This window comes from Topomyia yanbarensis, chromosome 3, assembly GCF_030247195.1.
Source record: "Topomyia yanbarensis strain Yona2022 chromosome 3, ASM3024719v1, whole genome shotgun sequence".
Lineage (NCBI taxonomy): Eukaryota > Metazoa > Arthropoda > Insecta > Diptera > Culicidae > Topomyia > Topomyia yanbarensis.
Genome location: NC_080672.1, coordinates 127,009,935 through 127,030,025, shown reverse-complemented (window position 1 = coordinate 127,030,025; position 20,091 = coordinate 127,009,935). Strand labels below are relative to the sequence as shown.

The following is a 20,091-nucleotide window of genomic DNA, read 5'->3' as shown; positions in this document are numbered from 1 at the left end:
GTTGGGCAAAAAAGGCAATCCACATTCTCAGAAAACAAGACATAAACAAAACCCGGATTTTCGAAGTAATTCCTTGAAGCCCAAAAAGCAAATATGTAATTATTTAACGTACTTTATTGTTTGTACAATTATTCAATCTTAAATAGCTAAATGTTGTGTAATGCAGCTTAACATAAGCGAATATGAGATTGTGTGACTATATCATTCAACTATGGCACTTCACTAGAACGATGCATTCAGTTCAAAGTACTTATCTCGAATTTCCGCGAATCGGAATTTTTGATAGATGGCAACCCCCATTGGCTTCTGCTCTTTGGTTGCGGCTACGCTACTATCGTGACCCTTCAGGATCGATGCCCGAATCTGATCAAAGTTGGAAATAATCTGCTCGTTGGATGGAATCAGCAGCTTCGCTAGAGAAATCGCTTGATCGATTTGATCCAAGGCCATGTCGAAACGTCCGGTGGTATGCGAGCGTATGTAGAACCCGTACGCCAAATAGCCTTGGATAATTGGAACATGAGGAGTTAACTTTCCGTACAGCTTGGTGATTACATCCAAAAGTTCCATGAAAGTGGAAACGGCAGCCGAAATCGCATCCATTTTCAGCAGACACTGGCCGTAGGTCTGAAGGACATCCGCATATAGACGTTGTTGATGATTTCCGCAGTGCGCGCGAGCTCGCTGTATAGCCTGACTGATTAGCATGCTGCCAAGGTCAAAACGCTCCTTGGAGAAGCAAAAAAGTGCACCCAACTGAAGTACTTCGATGACGTCTTCGATCGGTGTTGAGTCTGTGATGAGATTCATCGTTTTCAATGCCCATTCATGACACGCGTCGTAACGCTGAGCGCGGTAGTGGTGGTTTGCCACCTGTAGGTACGCCTTGACTAGAATATCCACGTCTGTGACGTTAGTGATCAATGAAAGTAGTGTAAGGCACGTTTGATCGGCCTTTGAGGCCATACAGCCTCCCTCGGCACGCAGCAGCTGCTGAATGCAATCTAGTTCGAGTTTTTTATGGAAACGATTGTTCCCAATCAATGAGATCATATTTGCTGCCACATTCAAGACGCCAACACTAGACCTCGACCAACCGGCTTCGTGCAGATAGGTGCCGAGTTTCAGCGCTCCCAGAATGCGGCTCATGAATGCTGGAGATCCGGCCTCCAGTGGATCTTCACGCACCATATCACAGTAATTTGCAGCTAAATCCGGTAAAACCGGCTTTCCGCTGAGGTTTGCCTCCCGAAGACATTGGTCCACGATTAGCTGATTGGAGTTGTGACCGGTAAAGATTCTCATGAACAGCACCGGATCCGACAACGCCTCGCGGAGAAACGGTCTCAGCGTCGGGTACTTGCACATCTCCTCGAAGATGTTTACAAGCGCCGCCGTTGGCAAGAACTGCAGCTCCGAAATGCGCTTTCCATTCTTGTTGGTACGATTCACCTCGGCCACAAACACTTTCACGCACTCCTGATACAGGGACGGAGCATTCACCGGAACGATTCTGATGCCGCTAAAGCGAGCCTTGTGGACGGTATTGAACATTTCCGAAATCATTGTACAGCCAACACTAAGTCCTTTCACTTTTTTGTATATGTATTGATTATTCTTCTCAAGAACATTAACAGGTAGATAGTGATATTTTTCTTATTTGTCTATGAACAAACAAACGATCCGAACTGTTGTACGATTGCTAGTGAACTGATGGCTATTCGGGTCCGAAGCACATTTTATATGTATCGCAGCCGGCTGACCGGCTACAAGCAAACACGACGATCATGCCTCACCCAAGCCCAGGTAGTCAAGCGGGTTTCAACTATCATCATCGTGCATCAGCAGTAGGCATACATAAAGCACTAAAGCTGAACAACTATTCTAGTTATCAACTTCTCTCTGTTGTCCTTCCTTTCGTAAACACGATCGTCGGTCTATCGCCGCAGCAGCATCTCTCGGTCAGCTGCTGGTTTGTTTTGGAAATTTTCTCCTCCGTTTCAGGCGAGCCTCCGATAGAAGCGTAATCCTATCTCTGGCGATAGGGCCAGGAAGCTGACAATGGAGGAAAGGCGGGTTGGCTTACGAGGTCTGTAGGTTGCTTGCATCAATTATCGTTCAGGTATATTTATTCTTAGAACATGTTATTGCGTTGCGCTTTGCACGATAAAATTCCCCCAACGCCAACGTTGGATTCCGATGACAATCATTTATTTCCAACATCCTTACTTGGTTTGCTTGTAAGAGTTAGGTTGGAAAATGGACATCATCTCTATCTGTAGTATCCACTGCCACTTGGAGAAGGGCATTTTTCCTGTGATAATGATACAGAAATAGCTGGAGAATTATTCACGTTCCGGACCTTAAAACTATTGATATTATCTGGCCTGTGTTAAGCCAAAGAGCACCAAGCGCCATTTTGAGGTACTTTATCTAAAATCGCTCCAGCATCCAATATAGCACCAGGAACTCTAATATCTGTTATGTTTTGGGAACCCAAATAGCAAACGAAAGCAAGCCAGTGTTCTTTAACTTTCTATGTAAATGGTAAGTTATCGAAAAATTAATTTTGGTACGAAAAATACACGAAAAAAATTATGGCGCTTAGCTCGGTTTGGCTTAACGCAGGCCATCTGTTCCCCCCGAAGTCAGTTACTAGGAACTAAATAATAAAGCTACTGAGAGCCCCGATTTTAATTTAATTTTGTATTTTAATGTATTGTTTAGTTTGCATTACTTTTCTAATTCAATATATTGGGTGTTCAGTTACAAGTGGTGACGTTCCATTCCTTGGGAGCCTTTTATTTTCAGATTTCTGCTTGGAAGCAAGGTCCAATCGCTTCACGGCATCATCTGACGCCATAAAAAAACTTTACTCTCTGGCAGCACAGATGGCTAGACAAAACCTGAACAGTGTTTTTACTTTTCTATTTTGTGTTTATGTTCAATATGTATGTAAGCCATATTGTATTATAGTGTAGCCCCGATTTTATCAGCTGTTTGACCTGATTTTATCAACCTTATTTAAAAATATGTTCGATGGGCTCTAGTAGACGAACGAGGCTGAATTCGTGTAAATCCTTTCTTGAGCATATTTTTCTTATCTTAAATCTAAGACAAAACGTGATAACCGGCTTTTTTTCGACATTTTCTTTTCGCACATTTTCACTCTGCTGAAATCTTCCGAACAGTGTTGCAATTTTTATTAACGAAAATGGATTCTTGATACAGTCGTGATTCGCTGGTTGGGCCACAGCCTTGTCCAACTAACGAATTTGATTCGCTAGTTGGACCGTTTGACAAATGTCAAAAACTCTCCAAAGGAGATGTTGGAAGTGTATATGCATCTATTCACATCTCTAAATATTGTCAGATTGATTGTTAATTTGACATGAAATTTTGGCGTTCAGATGCTTTTTAGTTGGACAATGGTAATTTGTTTACAGTCGTGATTCGCTGGTTGGGCCACGACTGTACTCTTCTATGCAATGCCCCGAACGCATTGATTAATTTTCATGAAGATTTTCCCAACGGTGTGAGAAAAAACTGCCTTTTTCATTTTTCAAGATGGCCGCTTATTGAGGCGTTCTCAGTTGTACTTTAAATATACGAACCCATATGCCAAAATGAAAAAAAAAACAATTTTATTTTAAATTTTACACTGAAAGACCCCTTCAAGGGAAATTTATAGGGTAAGGTACGGCAAACCGGACCAAGTAAATAGCTATGGCTGGAGAATGCTTATTTTACATCGGACCAAGCCGTTATGTATACCAAATTAATTTATTTTATTTTATTTTTTTATTTCTAAAAGAATCAATATCAATAGCAAAATATTTAACACTAAAATGCGCAAAGTTGTTGAAACCATTTCAAAATTATCATCGTAACGTATTAAGGAGGGCGTCTGGTGTAAAATGCTCAAACCGAAAGTTATTTTGTTTCACGATTACGATAGATCTTAACCCTAGAACGTTGCAATGGGGTACAAATACACCTAACGCCTACTTTGGAGCCGTGTTAAGACAATAATTCGGCATTTACCGATCTAGGACCCTAACCATAATTCAATTTAGAGTTCCTAGTAAGAGTAGGAAAAGGTGGTATAGCGAGTTTGCTTATAGCCTTCCTGTAAGCAGGTGTCAAAGTTGGCGTGGGTACATTTCTAGAGAAAATTTTCAATAGGACGTAAGTAACAATGAGAGATTCTCTTTGGGGTCTTTCTCTTCTGTTCATTACTCGGGCATTTCAACATTTACTACTCTACTCTTTGCATAATATTGTAGTAAAAACCGTCGGCTTTTGATATGTACTGGAAAATTAGTACAAAGTGTTGTAATGACGTCGTAATAAACGAAAGAGAAAGTAAACAAAGAGAGGCTCTCAATGTTACTTACGTCCTATTGAAAATTTTCTCTAGATTTGTACCTCAGTGTACGATTGCCGTTAATGTTTCGAGCTCTCAGTGGAAATGTGATTCGTGACAATACCAGTTTAAATACTGGTTGTTTTTTTACGTAACAATTGGTATTATATAATCGTTTTTAATCATTCATTCAATTAATTTAATTTAATTTAGAAAGCTGAACAAAAAATCGTTCTCATTTTTGCTGTTTTTTATTGTTTTATTTTTAGTTGTTCAAAACAATGGCTCGCAAGCACAATTTGTGCACAATAACTGCTGTAACAGTAACGTTGCGTGTTACCAATGTATTACTGGTCAGAAATATTTTTTAAATTTCAATTTCAACCCCATTTCGTGGCATTTTCCAAAACCCGATTTTTAACTTTCACTCTTTCAAATAATTGTTTTTAATAATATCGAAATTCCATTTTATAACGTTTTAAGACCATTCTTTCAACTTTTAGAATCATTTGATTTTTTTTTTAAATCGGTTGAAAATTTGCAAAGTTATAGTAATTTTTGTGAAAAAAGTCCGATTTTTTCACTTTTTTTATTTGTTCAAACCAATTTATGTATCATTGATTCTATAAACTCCGTAATTTCACTTACACAGCTGTTTTCGAAATTAAAAAACGAAAAAAATTATGTGTTATACATTCCTTTTGTTTGCATTGTTACCTGCGAAAATTTCGATCAAACGCGTGGGGTACGTTTGTACCCCAGCGCAACGTTCTAGGGTGGAAAACGCAAGTGCAACGTTCTAAGGTTAAAATTAAATTAATTGCCTACAACTTTTTCGAAGACTGCAGGTGGAGCCACCTTTATTAGCAGATGTTATTTAATTTTTAACGAATCGATATCTGAGCCAGTTTTGCAAGCGGCCTAACAGCGCATGATGACCAATCATCAATTTGCTACAAAATTGTTCAAAAGCATTAATGCCAATTACCTGTTCTACAACATTGTAGAAGCCACCTAATTTTTATCTTTCTCACTCCGTTGAAAAGTTTGTACAGGCGCCCTCTCTGCAATGAAATGAAGTACTGATATTTTAGAGCCAGAACTTGGCTCCTATTCCCTCCCATAGGTTAATGGGTTTGACGGTGTTGCAAACATCATCAAGCATATTTGTGCTTCAGAACAGTTGCTTTAAGATGGTCACATTACGCCTTGATAGTGGTGCATCGAGTAGACCGAGAGTGCTTATGGACCTTTTGAGGTTTTGTGGTTTTTAATACTCATACGATCAACCATTAGTTTGTGAGCGCTGGTGAGGCCGGCTGGTTGGTCGACGTGGATTGGATTTTGCTGTGAGCGTTGTTTGCAGATATTGTTCCACAGGGTAATGACTGTGTTGGTGGATACGGCTTACATGGGGGTATTGTGTGTCGATTTATCGGTAAGCTTTGTCATCGTGCACTGGCTACTCGAAGAAACTTATCAGTGTTAGTGTAGTAATAATTTTACTTTTAGTACTAGTGTACAATTGTTATATACTAGTCGTATGTCTATCTATGTATGTGTTCGTCTGAGTATTTGTGACCACTGGATCAGGGAATGAATGCAGAACTGGCGAATATGATACAATAGTAGGTGTTCAATTAGTGCATTCGATTCGATTCATTCGGAAAGATCGGATTGAATAATTTAAGATACTATTAGTTTACCTACGCACGTGAATCATCCATTCAGAATACCATGATAAAATTCAAACTGAATGCAGTTGTTAAAGGTACTTCCAGTAGTTTGCTTTTACACTACTCATGTGTACCCAAAAATAATATCGATCAATTTAGAATCTTTTGCTTAATATTTCCCCCCTTTCCTCTTTATTGGTTATTACTATATCTTAAATTATATTCATACTAATACTCACTACTACAATCATTTGCTTATTAGATCATATACACTCATAATTTCTCTGATTCTAAACGTACAAGGGGTCGTGGTCTTCGTGATGACACAAACCTGATCACAAACGTGAACATGCAACTCGTATTCGCTAGCGGAGGTATTTTTAACATAGAATGTGTATGCAAAGTTTGTAACGAATCGGTCAAGTAGTTTTCGAATGGCAGTTAACACCGCAGAGACGTTCAACAAAAAGTTTCGTCACCGAGTCGCTTGTAAATATTTTTGCATGAAAAAATTACACGATGTTATTGAAATGATGTAGTATAATATACAAAAGTTTTGATCAATTCGCTTCACACATCTTTCTAAAAAAAATGCAAAAAAACTGATTTTTTTACGCTGAAACCTTTAACACCCCACCCCCCTTAAGTCAACGTTTTAGCACTTATAAACTTATTACCGAGGCCTCAAGCGCGGCCTGCAAACATATGTATTGGCACGATCGTGAATTGGTCATTAGTCAAGTTCCTACTCTAGGCCCTAGTAGCATAGTTCTATAACTTCAGCGGAACCAATCAAAAAATTATGCTTACATCTACTAAACAACGCGTCCAATGGCGCAATAGCCAACAAACTTAGGGCAATGAAGAATCTCACTCTCTTCTAGCATTCAGTACGGTTACATACAAATGCTTAAAACCTTCGCGATCATCAACGCACACCAAAGCCCGCGGTCACGTATACATGAAAACACCCTGATGATTAAGTAAATGTGTTGGCACTAATAATCTTATAAACGCGGTCTCAAGCGGGAACCTATAAACGCACATGTTTGCGTGATAATGCATCGGTCACATCCGGAAATCACTACCGTCAGTCTTAGCAGCATAGGTCCATGCCTTCAGTTGGACCAATAAAAATGACGCGCATATTCATTAGATAACACATTCCATGGCGACATGACCGAGAAATCTAATGAAATGGGAAAGCTTACTCTCTTCTAACATCTGAACCAAATACTAAAAATTAAGTATCAGATTCACGGTTCGCGTGCAATCATTCAAGAATACAAGCGAATCTGCGAATGGCCATACGGTTATATAATCGAATTTATGCACACAAAGTTGCATACACGCTAACACACACGCCATACAAAAGCCTACGCGTTAACGTACAAACGCTCGAGCCGTTAACGATGATACACGCGATCGTGAAATCCCCACGCCCTCACATATATGATCCGTACAATGAATGTGATATCCAGAATCACGGCAATTAGTCTTCAGCTGTGTTTTAGTGGGTGACATTTCCCGTCTTGTCTGCAATTGTAGTGAATGACTCTGACGAGGAGCCCTTCCGAGACCTTAGCTCTGCAGTTCAAGTAGGACAACTCTCTAAGAAAAAGTTTTTCTAACCAGAACATGACTCATATTAATACTAAAATTCTTCCAAACCAACTAATTAGCTAAATACAACCAATATTTCGCAAGAATGTTAATTCCGTGGGTATTGATTACTGATACACTACCACTACTGACTCAAATATCACTCCGTCAAAAGTTTAACAAGTTCTCCCAACAAAGTTGAATTGATTAGGAGTTTTCAACCAAGTTGTAGGCAACTATATGCTCATTCTTACTTTCACTTTCAATGATTTTTTCGATGCATGTAGTGCCACCTAGCAGTACAAAGGCTGGAGAAAATTTAGACTTTTTCTATGTAAAGTACCGGGAAATTCCATATCGAGGACACAAATGAACAAATTAGGAGGGAACAATTCTTTTATTCGCTTATTGGAATGAAGCTTCAGATCAATCTCACCGTGTCCCAGGCTCACTGTAGCCACTATTTTGCACACATCAAATACGCTAACTTCTGTACCGACCTTGACATCAATCCCGATTAGTCTTCTCAAACGTACACAAAAGATGTGTATAATTTTACATTTCTTATAAAAGAAATGTATAGAATTCGCTCAAACTTTCAAGATTTTTTCCGAGGCCCGGAGGGCCGAGTCTTATATACCAATCGACTCAGCTCGACGATTTGGGACAATGTCTGTGTGTGTGTGTCTGTGTGTGTGTATGTAACGGACAAATTCTCATTCGTGTTTCTCAGCAATGGCTGAACCGATCTTATCCAAACCAATTTTAAATGAAAGAACTAAAAAACAGTATGAACGCTATTAATTTGTTTTTGATTATGATGTTTAGTTTTCAAGATATGAATGTTTGAATGCGTAAAAATGGCGTTTTTTGCAGTTTTTTTGAATTATCTGCATTTGAATTGACAATACAGATTAACAATTTAACAATTTATATGTTTTATATGTTTTTAGACAGCTTTAACGAATACCTTTCGAACAAGCTATAGATTGTTCAATTCGGACTATTATCAAAAAAGATATTTATAATTAAATGCGGACGAAAGATTTTTATCATTTCCCATTGCCAGAAATATGACCAAAAACATGTAATCTATTATTAGCGCCAAAACGGCTTATTTTAGGTAAATAGTATCTTCGGAGAATTTAATGAAGATAATATGCCCTTTCTTTTGGTATTGTGCTTTTGCTGATTAATCCCCCTATGAGTGAGATATTTTCACAAATTTTCTTGGAAGTGATTATATCGAAATGACGTCTTCAGCAAATTTGTAGCTCTTACTTTTGCGAATAACTTTACTGAAGACTTTAAATATCTATTTTGAATACTTTAAAAGTTATGGATTGTCGTTTGTGGATTACCTTTTGTCGCCTATTTATTGTTCAATATAGTAATAATCCATTGAAATAAGCCAAACATTATTACGATAAAACGAATTTTGTATTTCATTTTTCTATCTACAACCGCTAGAAATAATCACCGAACACTTCCAAGTTGTCTGGAAGGAACTTGATAACTTATCAGTGCAAAAATGTTCATTTGTGCGAACCTTCTGACTGCAATTTTTCTAACTTATGACCATCGGATCGATCTGAAACATATCGGAAAATGAAAAGCGAAATAAATAACTACAAGCAACGGCGTAACCAAGAGAAGGTTTTGGGGTTTATCACCATACAACCCCCCTCCCCCCTCCACCACACCCAAAAAAAATATTGGATTGAAGTTGAAAATTTATTGATGCAGACTGATTTAATTCAATTTTACAATAACAATTATCTGATCCGTAGATTGATAACCTGTTGTTGTAAACATCATGAGGACTTTTGATAAATTGTCGTAATGGGGTCCTGATATGTAACTGATCTATAGGTCTTGAATTCACAGTTGTCTAATAGCATCAATATCAAATTCCTGCCTGAAAACATTCCAATAGAAAATTCCAGAGTTCTGTAATCAATCATAATCCTCAGATTTATTTTCAAATTAATCTCGTTTTTGTAGAGATGTACTGTAATAAGGGTCTTTATTCAATAGGAAGCGAAGTTAAAATTGATTTAATGTCTATGAAACATAGAATTGTTCACCAAAAAAATGCATAACTTTCAACATTTGCTTAAAATGTTTTTGCCTTTCTCATTCACTCTAAAATTCGTCAATCTAATCTCGACCCGGAGGGCCGAGTGTCATATGCAAATCGACTGAGTTCGTCGAGATTGGAAAATGTCTGTGTGTATGTAGAAAAAAATGTGACCTCTGTTTCTCAGAGATGGCTGGATCGATTTGCACAAAGTTAGTCTCAAATGAAAGGTACAACCTTCCCATCGGCTGCTACTGAATTTTTTATTGATTGGACTCCCGGTTTCGAAGTTACGAGTTGAAGAGTGCAATCACACAGCAAATTCCCATATAAACTGAAATGAAAAATTTTCAAAATCAAATTTGTAGTTTTGATGCCAAATGCCTTTAAAATGCATGAAACATTGAGATGTTTGGCAAAAATTGACTTTTTTGGACTTTGGTACATTTTTGCCTTTCTCATATAGAAAGATTATGCAATCACTCTAAAAATCGTCAATCATACCGGCCCGAGGGGGGTATGCAGTGAGGGGTTGCTACTTTAAAATTAAAACTAGTTTAAAATTTCTTAAGTTGAAAAATTTCGGCAGGACGTGGACCTCCCGGATCATTCTCCATGATCCACTGCTGGTTTCAAGCGATGTTTCAGTATCACATAGTATCTCAAGATCGTGGCTGTCGATCCATTGTATGTATGTGCAAATCGTACTGAACATGTAATATTCATTTCCACCATCATATTGAACATAACCAGCCATGGAATCGTATTCTGGACAAATGAGAAAAGCACAATTGTATCACTAGGTGGACTAAAACAGGTTTTTATTTTGGGAATGCGTCGAGTTGAGACGAAAACGTAATATGATTAATAACGAGGATAACACTTTCCGAATCTAGAGAGAAATTTATGAAAAATGACGATTTCCATTCGACTCTAACAGGTTCTGATCGATTTTGATGAGCATTTGATTTTTGTTGTATGACCAATTATATGTATAGGTCAAATGTTTAAAAACTGTAATTTAAGGTCAAGATAGCATCATTATGAAACCGCCAATTTCGGAGGTTTAGTATCTTCAATGAGTTTTACAAACGTTAAACAGCGCATCATTTGATAAAATAATTTTGACGGTGTATCGTCCAAGAAGTATTTATGGTGAATTTTCTCAGGTTTTATTCATGACTACAATAAAGTCTCAACAAATTCGCTAAAGACACGAACCTTGTTACTATTTTCTGGAAAATAATTCTGCATAATTTTAAAACTTTAAAAATTATGGTTTCGGAATTATGCCGTTTGGACAGTATGATCGATTTTCACCAAACCCCCACCAAACCGAATTTCTGGCTACACCGCTGACCGTAGAAACAAAGTCGTTCTACACTCGTTCACAAGAAACTTCTTCGAATGCTGAATATCTATTATAATACATTGACACCCCAATTTTATCAGCCAAATATGAATTGCCAAATATGATTTTTTTTTATTGCATCGAACTACAACAATTTTTAAGTAGCTTTCAAGGGGTTATTTTATAGACGTCTTCCAAAATTTGGCGAACCTATTCCAATTCGTATACCAATTAATTGGTATACTTAAGAGTTTATATGTTGCAGATAGAGAAAATACTAAAATTTTCAGCTTTTTTCCTACACAATATTACGAAAACTTATTAAACAATTTTTCCTAATAAGTTTGTGAAAATTATAAACTATTTGAAATTTTTTAATAGTTTAATTTTTTATTTAACCGTGATTTTTTAATAAATAGTGACCATCGCTTCACAACGTAGTCTATTTTTCATGGCTTGCGGTGAGCACGATCTCTCGAATTGCTGAACTGAAAATTATGGAATAGAAATTAATTTTTAGTGTTCTTTACAGATTTAACTCGCCGCGCAAATAGCTCTGAATTAGACCCGCTGGTGCCCTAAGACGATTTTGCTAGATTTTCGGAGCACTGTGAACCCAGTGCATTAACGCAAGTGACGGAAGGCTATCGAAAAGTTTCGTGAAAATGAAAATTCCAGTAATTCCAGATTTCCCCAAACGGTTCGTTTTTGAGAGGTTTTTATTTGTTCTTTGGCATTAGGATTAGCGATAATAATTCAAATCAAGGATACTACTGGGAAGCCACCTTTAGAAAAAGTCGATCTCGAAGTAAAATTTGGAACTATGCAGGCATGCACTTCAGAGATAGCGTGATATCAGGAGCTGCGATTTCATTTCAACGCTTTTTTGTTAAAAGGGCGATACTTACAAATGTAAACATAAGGCTTTTTTCATACATGCGAATGATTAATAAATAACCCCTTAGGAAAATTCAGTTTTCCCACCACAATTCAGATATTTTATTAACAGAGCATTAATAATAATTCGATGGTATGTCTATTTTATGGGCCATTTTTTCGCTTTCTTATTGATTTGGTTTGAGATTTCTAGCACTGATGTTGTCCTATGCTGATTTGAGTGATTCTCTGAGTCCTGCCACTATCCCATGTAGTATGTGTTGTCAAAAACATCGTGAAACATCAAGTTCAAAATGTTCTCAAACGATATAATATCCGAAGAGAGTGATAAGAGTTATAAGAAATGTCTCATCACACTGTTAGGTGGATTAAAAGCGTTTTTCGATACAGTGTTAGCTAGCAGCCCAATCAACTGTTACTTATTGACCTCGAGAATCCATGAAAATATGACTTTAATCGAATTGGGTTATATGCACAAAACTTGCTCTAAATAAATCGCTGATACTCCCTGTTGTGCTACACGGTCATGAGGCTTGAGCATTGAAGGTATGAGACTATCGAGTGGTCGGTGTGTTTGAGTGGAGAACTCTGCATTCAATACACGGCGCAAAACAGAAGTCGAAGAATGGTACAGACACATGAACCAAGCTGTACCGAGAATGATAAAATACAGCGGGCTGAACATGTAACGTGAATGCCGGACAAGAAACCAGCTAAAGTTATGGTCAGAGTCTGGAAGAAGTTGTTGACTTTATGATGAACCCCGCACTTGTTGGATGTGTGCAATCGACGAAGATGCGCGTGCGGCGTGCATTCAAGGAGAAATAAGAATAACAGGTTAAGATACGAGCGACCTGGATTGCATTCGGTCATGATAGACAGCACCCAAATTACTAAGCTATTGTAGCATTGATGATGATAAGCGTACACTGAGCACTTGCATTACATAACCGTACGTAATCTGAAATATGTGCATCCTACTTCCTCCAATGAAAAACGAAAGAGAAAGAAATAGGCCGATTTTAGTCGAAAATAATGAGATATTCCACAAATCTGACTAAATGAATGGGATGAATCCCATTATTTTGGGTTATACAATCATTCCCTCTCCCTTGATTTCTCACAGTGACATAAGAACAGCAGATTAAAATTACATACTGTTCTATGCATCGGATGGGTATATTATAGAGAACTATCTCTTCAAATTTGTTGGAGGCCTGGTATCGCATGCTAAACGTAATGTTTACCCAGTTGGTAATTTTAAGAGACGCCTCATCGATTCGAAAGACATGTTTTCAAAAGCATCCTCAATGTCGAGAATAACTGCTCAGCTAGATTACTGGATATTTTCTCAGTAACTTGTATTCAAGACGTTGGGGTATCCATACAACCCTACAGATTGTTTGTTAAGAAGACAGTTGTGTATATAATCCTCAGATTCATATCTTAACAGCTCCAAATAATGTGATCGACCGTTCGAATTGCTGTAGATTATAGGTGTAGACCAAATACAGTATGATACAATCCTTTTTTAAGCAAATGAAATGTTTCTATCTATGTGATCAACAATATGATTTCGCAAGTTGCGAGTTTAGATGTAAGATATGCGTAAATATACATGCACGAAGCATTTCACTTGGATTCGTCATACTGATGTTTTAATAGCCGTCAAGAACGGAGTACAGTAGCTTTCCATTGCAATATATGGTTTTATGAACAAACGGGTTTTGACCTAATGTTATGGAAGTTCGTTGTTCCTACGGGATAGATTCAAAGTTGCCAAGATTTCCTATGCTACCCTCACTATTTTCGATCAGGGTACTGCACATTTGATTTCCAAAACGCATCGTACAACTACTAGAAGAATGCAAGAACATTACTTCTTTTTTCGTATTATTTTAAACAGGATATTATTAACTACCCCCTTTCCAAATCAATCTGTAAAAAGAATAAACGTGTCAGCTGGCTCCACAACCAACTAACGGATCAGAATATATTACAATCCGTTGTAAACAACTGTATATTACAATCACAGTTGTAAACAACTCTGTACCTGATTGTTTACCAATTTAATTGTTTCTACCCACTACGATAGGGTTAACCATATTTATCGGGTTTTCCCTTGGACCTAGATCAGTTCTTCGGTTGATCCAGGATTAGTAGAACCTACTACCAACACCGGTACGATTCGGTTCGTACAAAGAAAATGAATGACGACATTTCTCTGGTTTATGTCATCAGGAATAGAAACCCGAACCCACGAGTTGGCAAGTACTGCACAATAAGTCATTTCACATGTTATTGTTCTCGTATTTAGGTTCCTCGCGGTACAACCGGTCGTCGGTTTCTGATAGCACAAAGTAAATGTCCATTTCAGATGCCACTTTGTATATGTTACGTACACAGGTATTTGTCAAAGCTTCGCCGCCGAGCTGCTATACGCGGCGTAAGCTTGCGGGCAAGTCTCGGATATTATGAAGATTGTTTATTCATAAGCGACCGGTTTTTTATAGCTATTGCTGGCAGTGCATTAGCAGATTAAGCAGACTCTCGGCTGTTTGAGTAGAATAATAAATTAATCTGTCTGCCGTCCAACTTCCTATCATGACTCGCTGGATTATTTTGATAGCGTGGATTTCGTGGGTTTGCGGGGACGTGGTTAGTTTAATATTACAATTATAGTACAATATTTGACGTGAATTATATTTTTACTAATTATTACAGCCAATCTTATTTTGATTATGTATAGAATCGTGTAGTACAGATTTGTTTTGTAAGATGGCTAGATAAATGAATGATTGATAAAAAATCGATAATAAATCCCGAGCGTCAGAAAATGCAAATGTATCATGTGGGTAAATTCGACATCTAAGACTTTCTATATTCCCAAACAACAATTTAACAGCTAATTGGTTTTACCTCATCTTCAACAAGCGTATTTGAACATAATAAAGATAAAAGTTTCGCAAAAGTTATATATATACCATCGATCTTTCATAAAAACGTACATACTCAGTTTTAACAAAGAGGAAACACTTTTATATAAACGTTTTTGTTGATTATTTTCGCAAAATTGATTAATAAAGGTGGAAAATATGAATCAAAACAGACGAACAGATAGAACAAAGTTATAAGTTGGAATTGAAACTAAACTAGACAGACTCATTAGAGCCTGATTGGAAATTTTTACTTTGTATCTGCTGCGCACTCAAAAGGAAAGCAAAGGACTCTTCACATTTCGGGACCCATTCTCACAGTCACGTCACCTAGTGACTAGAAGAAACTTTCCTTCTATTCACTAAGTGAATAGAGCCCTTCATGTCGATAGAAAAAAATTAAATTGCATTCGACGTAAACAACATAGCGACGTATTTTTCTGTCTGATAATAGAATTTATGTAAATAAAATATTGCAAAAGTCAGTTGAACAAGCTGGGGAATTGTGACTGGACAGGATATGAGTCACAGTGCTTGAAATGGGAAGTGTTGCTCGACCATAAAGAAAAAAAAACTTTCAACTGGCATACTCGGCGATGAGTTATTTTTTACTTATTTACATCACGGTGGGTTTAGTCGAACAACTATACCTATTCGAACAAAAAAATCGACATCTCTAGAACATTGGGATATGAAAGTACAAGTTTTCCCCTCTCGTTTGCGAATAAAATTGAAATAATCCGTCGCGGGATCCTAAACAACTTTTTATTTTAAAGCTTATTGTGACAACTTTACGTTTTACAACTAGACATGTTAAACATTCAAATTTTACTAAAAGTGAGAATCTGACGGACAATTTTATGGTCTACAATTTTGTCAAAAGCTACTAATCGATCCAAAATCATCCAGTGAAGCAATTGAAATTTTATTAAAATTATGAACCTCGAACAGGGGCTAGTGATTACCCGCATAAATAAAAACTTTATCTGGAATCCTCTATATTTTACAAAAATCTAAAGTTCTATGGTAACCACATACGTTAAGGATATGCGTTTTTTTCTGTAAAATTATATGATATTGTAAAATGAAGATACGAGTTATTGTTACAATATAGCGAATGGTTATAATATAATATTGTATATTTTTTACATTTTAACGACATTCAATTAGCTAGAGCTTACTGGGTAGGGAAAGTTATGAAAATTAGAGCCATAGTACTCAAGTGAGAGCAAGGATATGAAGTAATCAGATCGGAAAAACTAGAAGTGGCAGGGTCATTCGAACAGGCTTAATATCGTACGGGCTTAATTTTTGTCTTCTGCTAATGAGGGTAGAGCTTAGGCAGCTTACCTTCGAATCACCCTAGTTCACTAGCATGTGTCCAGGTATAGACAGACAAGTCCATCTTTACAGTGACTTTGTCACTCTATCGAAGCTTCCGATTCTGTCGTAGGTGGCGTAGGAAATTGAGTAAACGAAAGAGAACATTTGGTCCCTTTGTGAACATTTGTGGTTGTCGAATCTAATGCTGATTTCGTTTTTGGATTGGAATCGCTCTAGGTTCGCTCCAATGTTTACAAAATCCATATAATAATTGCAGCTGCGAGCGAATCTGGTCTAAAACCAAAATCAGCATAAAGATTCATTGTTTGTGTTATTTCAATTTTAGAAAAAATATGTTAGAAACATCCTTTATTACCGTTTCTGACCACTCTAGTTTATTAATACAATATCATTTCTGATTGCAATACAAAATTGATAGTATAAAATAACCATCAGGTAAGACAGTAAAGAACTTTCGAAGTGAATTTTAATATTGATTTCTGATGTATGTCTTGAAACAATGAGCATCACCCTATATTTTCAAAGCTACCTTGCCTCTCATTTGAGGGGTTACATATCTTTTTTATACAAATCCGAGCAATAGATCGAAAGTTACAGCCATTCGTAGCGCGTCTCGTCTACCAAGAGCAGTGGTAACTTGAAATTTTAAACTCGATTATCTCGAAATGTAGTTTTTCCAAAAATGGTTTTTCCGTGATCAGAATCAATTTTCTTAATTTTTTTTTTCAATTGATTGTAATTAGTTTTACTTGTACCTTAACTATTTCATTTTCATGTATAAATTTTTGTTTCAAAGATAAGCATTTTAATTACAATTTTTAGAACTCAAAGCATCATTTTTTTTAGAAAAACATTCCCGTAGGCTGGAAAAAATGTTATTTATTAAACTAATCAGTAAGGTACGAGAAATACTCCTATACTACTAGATTTTTTTTATTTTGGTTGATCTGTTGAGCTTCCATCGTGATCACCGCAGGTCTGTTAAAATAATAAAGGTTTGGGAGGAAACCCATAACTCCGTTATTTATCAACATATTTTTATAAACTAATGGTTGTTTTTAATTGATAAATGCACTATCAAAGAACTATAACTTTGATGTAATAAAATCATTGTTTCATACCTTCAAATAAATTCAAACTTTCTTAAGATCAACTTTGACGAGTACTGGTCATCGTTACAGTGAATTTTCCAAGCATGATGCTTTACCAAATATCAGTTGTTCTGGATTCCTGAAGTGAGAACTACAGGCATTTCAAGTAAGTCAGATAATCATTAGAAACAAATAAGTTTTCAGCACGCTTACTCTTTTTAGCTTAACGAATTACAGAAATTTATCAGTTTTGTGAGTAATAATTTGATCGCTAAAATTTTTATAAGGCTCGCAAAAGGCATAAAATGGCCTCGCAAGATTTACTACATCGCACAGTGAGACGAAATCAAAAAAAAGCTGGACATTGATATTTATGACTAAACTATTAGTTATAGCACTTCAAAGTCTTCAGGAAGGTTTCTTTTTTTAGCACTTTAATGTGATGGTGGCAAATTTTAATTTAATGGGGTATATACTCAATGATAAAAATAACTTTTTCATTTATTATTGAAATGGTAAAGTGTCTATGGAAAGTTTGCAGAGCATCTTTATTTGAGCAACTTTGTCGAAGATGCAAAATGTCTATCTCTTAAGGAAAAAAAATTACAAAGTGAAACAGATGTACATGTCAATATACCCTCTCAAAAAGAGTTATTTGCTATATCAAATTATATGATTTTGGAAATTTTTGTATTATTTTGGAAAGTTGCAGATACTTTTTTGACTCAAACTTCTATTGGATTTGAGGTTTCCGACAGCTACACTGTCGATAATAATTCAGTGACTCACAGACCCATCTGTGTTGAACCGACATCCTTATATGGTGCAATGGAGAGGTAAATGATGTAAAAAATAAACAGCTGTAAAGGTAGAACTTCATTTTTAAAGTTTTAGCCAGCTCTTCCGGATTTTTGAGCACTGTGCATCGGGCTGAACCTGTTCCGTCCCCGGTTGAAATCAGGTAAAAATTGCCTAATGTGTACGTGACATTTCTCACATATCGGAGTCGTACAGTATGGCAAACCAGGTACAACATTGGGTTTGTACTGGTTTCGGTACTTTGGCCAATTGTATCAGATTATTCCCAACAACGAAGGGGATTCATAAGCAAACGATAAATTGCTAATTGTATGGAAAGCAGGTGGGATCAAGTGATAAACATGTCCAGATATGAACATTTTGATTATGTGTGGGATATTATTTCAAGGCATGTTCGCAAGTTTGACAAGTCGGATTATTATATGAATTGAGCATCCAGCCATCTCCATCATGGTGACGATCTCCGACTTCAGAGCCTTTGAAGTGAGCTTCCAACGTTCCTTCTTGCCGTGAAAGCCTCTTTTCAGATTAATCGAAGAGGAGAATGTCACGTTACAGCGGATGAATTAATTATCAACCGAAACCGTTTGCTTTTGTATCTCGCTGAGAAGTTATAGGAATTTGAAAGCGTTATCGCAAAGTCAAAGTCATTCGAATACACCAACTCAACGATCGAATCGAGTAGGATTTAATCAATTTGTTATCAATTATAAACGATAGAATCGAGTAGGATTTAATCAATTTGTTAACAATTATAAACTAGACATTGAAACGATAATCGAAAAAAATGCTTTAAGTTTATATGACTAATACACTGATCTGATCCGGCAAACCAGAAAATAGGCACAAATTAAGCCTGTCATCATTTATTCAAATCCTGATGAGGGAAGATGAAGATCAGTGGAGTTGTTGTACTTGCGCAGTAATTGTTTTGAGCTCTAAAAATCGGAGAAAGTTGTTGGAAGCAATTATGTCACAAAGTAAACATTAGAACAATGCTTCATAAATTTGTACACGATGTATGAAGACCATGAACAATATCTCTTAAATATGAAAATTATAAAACTGATCAGAGCATCCGGATTTACAAAGCCGTGATTCAGTTCACGAGCACATAGAGATAAACGTAACAAATATGGTATCTAGCGGAGAAATTAAATAGATCAAATGTGTTGGGGTGGTCAGCTGCCGTTGTGTGTGATTCTCGCTTTGCAGGCAGGGTACGATCACCGTCGCCAGTGCGAAATCATATCTTCTTTCTGGGATGTCATCATACCCAGCGATAGCATAAGGGTTTGTGCATTGGGCTGGAGTCTCAAAGGTTGCGAGTTCGAATCTCGCATCTGGGGGCAATTTTCGATCGCTTTTTCCCGTTGGATACCACCAATCGTAACAAATATGTTATGTATCACCAATACAATAAGTTTGAAAATTATTCTCAATATGTGAAATAGTTCACAATAAGAAAATCGGGTCATGATCTTTATTGCTATAACACTTTCAATAACAAAAACTACACCCCGAGAACAACATTGCTAGATCTATGAATTAAGTTGGAGAAACGATAAAAACAGAATGACCTTTTTGAATTATAACCATGTTTTCGACGAATTTGAGAACATGTTTTCTTTTATGGTAGGGTGGTGCTCCTATAGTTGAGGTGTAGCAATAGTTGCAGTAGTGGGTTATACGCCTAACTACGGTACCAACGATAACCACACTAAGATGATGCGATACAGAAACTATTATTCTTGCAATTTGCACAAATAACAATAGAAAAAATTGTTTTTCTTTGAATTTTGAGCTCCTTGCACCTACAGTTGCATGTCCCATAAGAAACCAACGGTATTGGCAACAATAGGAACCAAAAAAGCGATTGCACCACGCTTGGTACATGTGTTCCTATAGTGGTACAAGAGGTTTTGAATA

The 20,091-nt window shown here is 36.8% G+C and overlaps 2 protein-coding genes across 15 annotated transcripts in view; one reads left to right on the top strand and one right to left on the bottom strand.

Moving 5' to 3' along the window:
- Positions 1-20,091, top strand: part of LOC131690386 (Ig-like and fibronectin type-III domain-containing protein 1) — a 555,083-nt gene that overhangs the window by 441,621 nt on the left and 93,371 nt on the right. The window lies entirely within an intron of this gene.
- LOC131690388 (uncharacterized) lies at positions 95-1,728 on the bottom strand. The gene has a single exon (XM_058976116.1). It carries the CDS (start codon positions 1,564-1,566, stop codon positions 223-225), a length of 1,344 nt encoding a protein of 447 aa, XP_058832099.1. The 5' UTR covers positions 1,567-1,728; the 3' UTR covers positions 95-222.

Coding starts and splice junctions, on each gene's coding strand:
- LOC131690388 (XM_058976116.1), bottom strand. CDS start 1,566: ATGATTTCGGAAATGTTCAATACCGTCCACAAGGCTCGCTTTAGCGGC.